This window comes from Priapulus caudatus, unplaced genomic scaffold (genome assembly GCF_000485595.1).
Source record: "Priapulus caudatus unplaced genomic scaffold, Priapulus_caudatus-5.0.1 Scaffold1736, whole genome shotgun sequence".
Lineage (NCBI taxonomy): Eukaryota > Metazoa > Priapulida > Priapulimorpha > Priapulimorphida > Priapulidae > Priapulus > Priapulus caudatus.
Genome location: NW_014578797.1, coordinates 38431 through 39646, shown reverse-complemented (window position 1 = coordinate 39646; position 1216 = coordinate 38431). Strand labels below are relative to the sequence as shown.

At 45.9% G+C, this 1216-nt stretch overlaps 1 protein-coding gene across 1 annotated transcript in view; it reads right to left on the bottom strand.

Moving 5' to 3' along the window:
- Positions 1 to 1216, bottom strand: part of LOC106817464 — a 36116-nt gene that overhangs the window by 9526 nt on the left and 25374 nt on the right. Inside the window, exons 11-12 of the mRNA XM_014822131.1 lie at positions 754 to 946; positions 132 to 281 (exon numbers count right to left, since the gene is read on the bottom strand). Coding sequence (XP_014677617.1) covers positions 132 to 281; positions 754 to 946 — 343 coding nt within the window. The remainder of the gene's footprint in view (positions 1 to 131; positions 282 to 753; positions 947 to 1216) is intronic.

The following is a 1216-nucleotide window of genomic DNA, read 5'->3' as shown; positions in this document are numbered from 1 at the left end:
GAGAGAGAGAGAGAGAGAGAGAGAGAGAGAGAGAGAGAGAGAGAGAGAGAGAGAGAGAGAGAGAGAGAGAGAGAGAGAGAGAAGAGAGATAGAGAGAGAGAGGTAGAGAGAGAGCTGAGCTGTCCGTGTACCTGATGAGATGTCAGATAGATTGTCGTGGCTGCGTGTCGGTGATTGGTCAGCAGCCGGCCAGCGATGCAGCCTCGCTTTCATGTGCAGCTCGCCCTCCGACTGCGACAGAGCGCGCATGCGCGGGTCTACCTCGGTCCCCTGGCGGGTGGCTGTGAGTAAAAGACATCTGTTGACATGCTGTGATCTAAATAACGCGGTACATCGATCGAATAATCAATCAATCGATTGCTAGCTAGCTAGATAGCTAGATATAGATAGCTACATAAATAGATAAATAGGTAGGTAGGTAGATAGATAGATAAATAGATGGAAAAATAGATAGATAGATAGATATAAATAGATAGATAGATAGACAGACAGATAGATAAATAGATGGATAGATAGATAGATAGATAGATGGATAGATAGATAAATAAATATATAGATAGATATATAGATAGATAAGTAAATAGATCAATAGGTAAATAGATGGCAATATACACTATAACACATAATTATTGCAACGTTATTCACTCAATTAGCTTTTAATATTTTTACAATATAATTACATTCATTTTAGTGCATATATTGAAAATACGCCCCATACGCCCCACGTGACCCCCACTCCCCGCGTGACGTCACCGTATAAGCGTAGTACGTCATCCAGCGGGAGCTTTGCGGTGACGTCAGTGCTCTCCATGACGCCATGTTCGAACTCGTACTGCGCAGCGTCGAAGTACTTGGTGACCTTGCCCTTGTGCGGGTGCTGAACTAGATGCATGAAACGCCGGTACGACTGGTTGCGAGTGAACGCCCTCAGGTCGGTGTCCTTCTCCTGCGGAACAACGCGGAACAACGTGGAATAACGCGTATAGAATAACGCGGAACAACGTGGAACAACGCGGAACAACGCGGAACAACGCGTGAACCGGAGAACGTTTGTGTAACACACTTGTGATGGACGAACGTCACGAGAACGAACAGCAACGGTCACGGAACCGTCGGAGAACAATGCGTGTGGAACAACGCACGCACACACACACACACACACACACACACACACACACACACACACACACACACAAACACACATACATACACACAC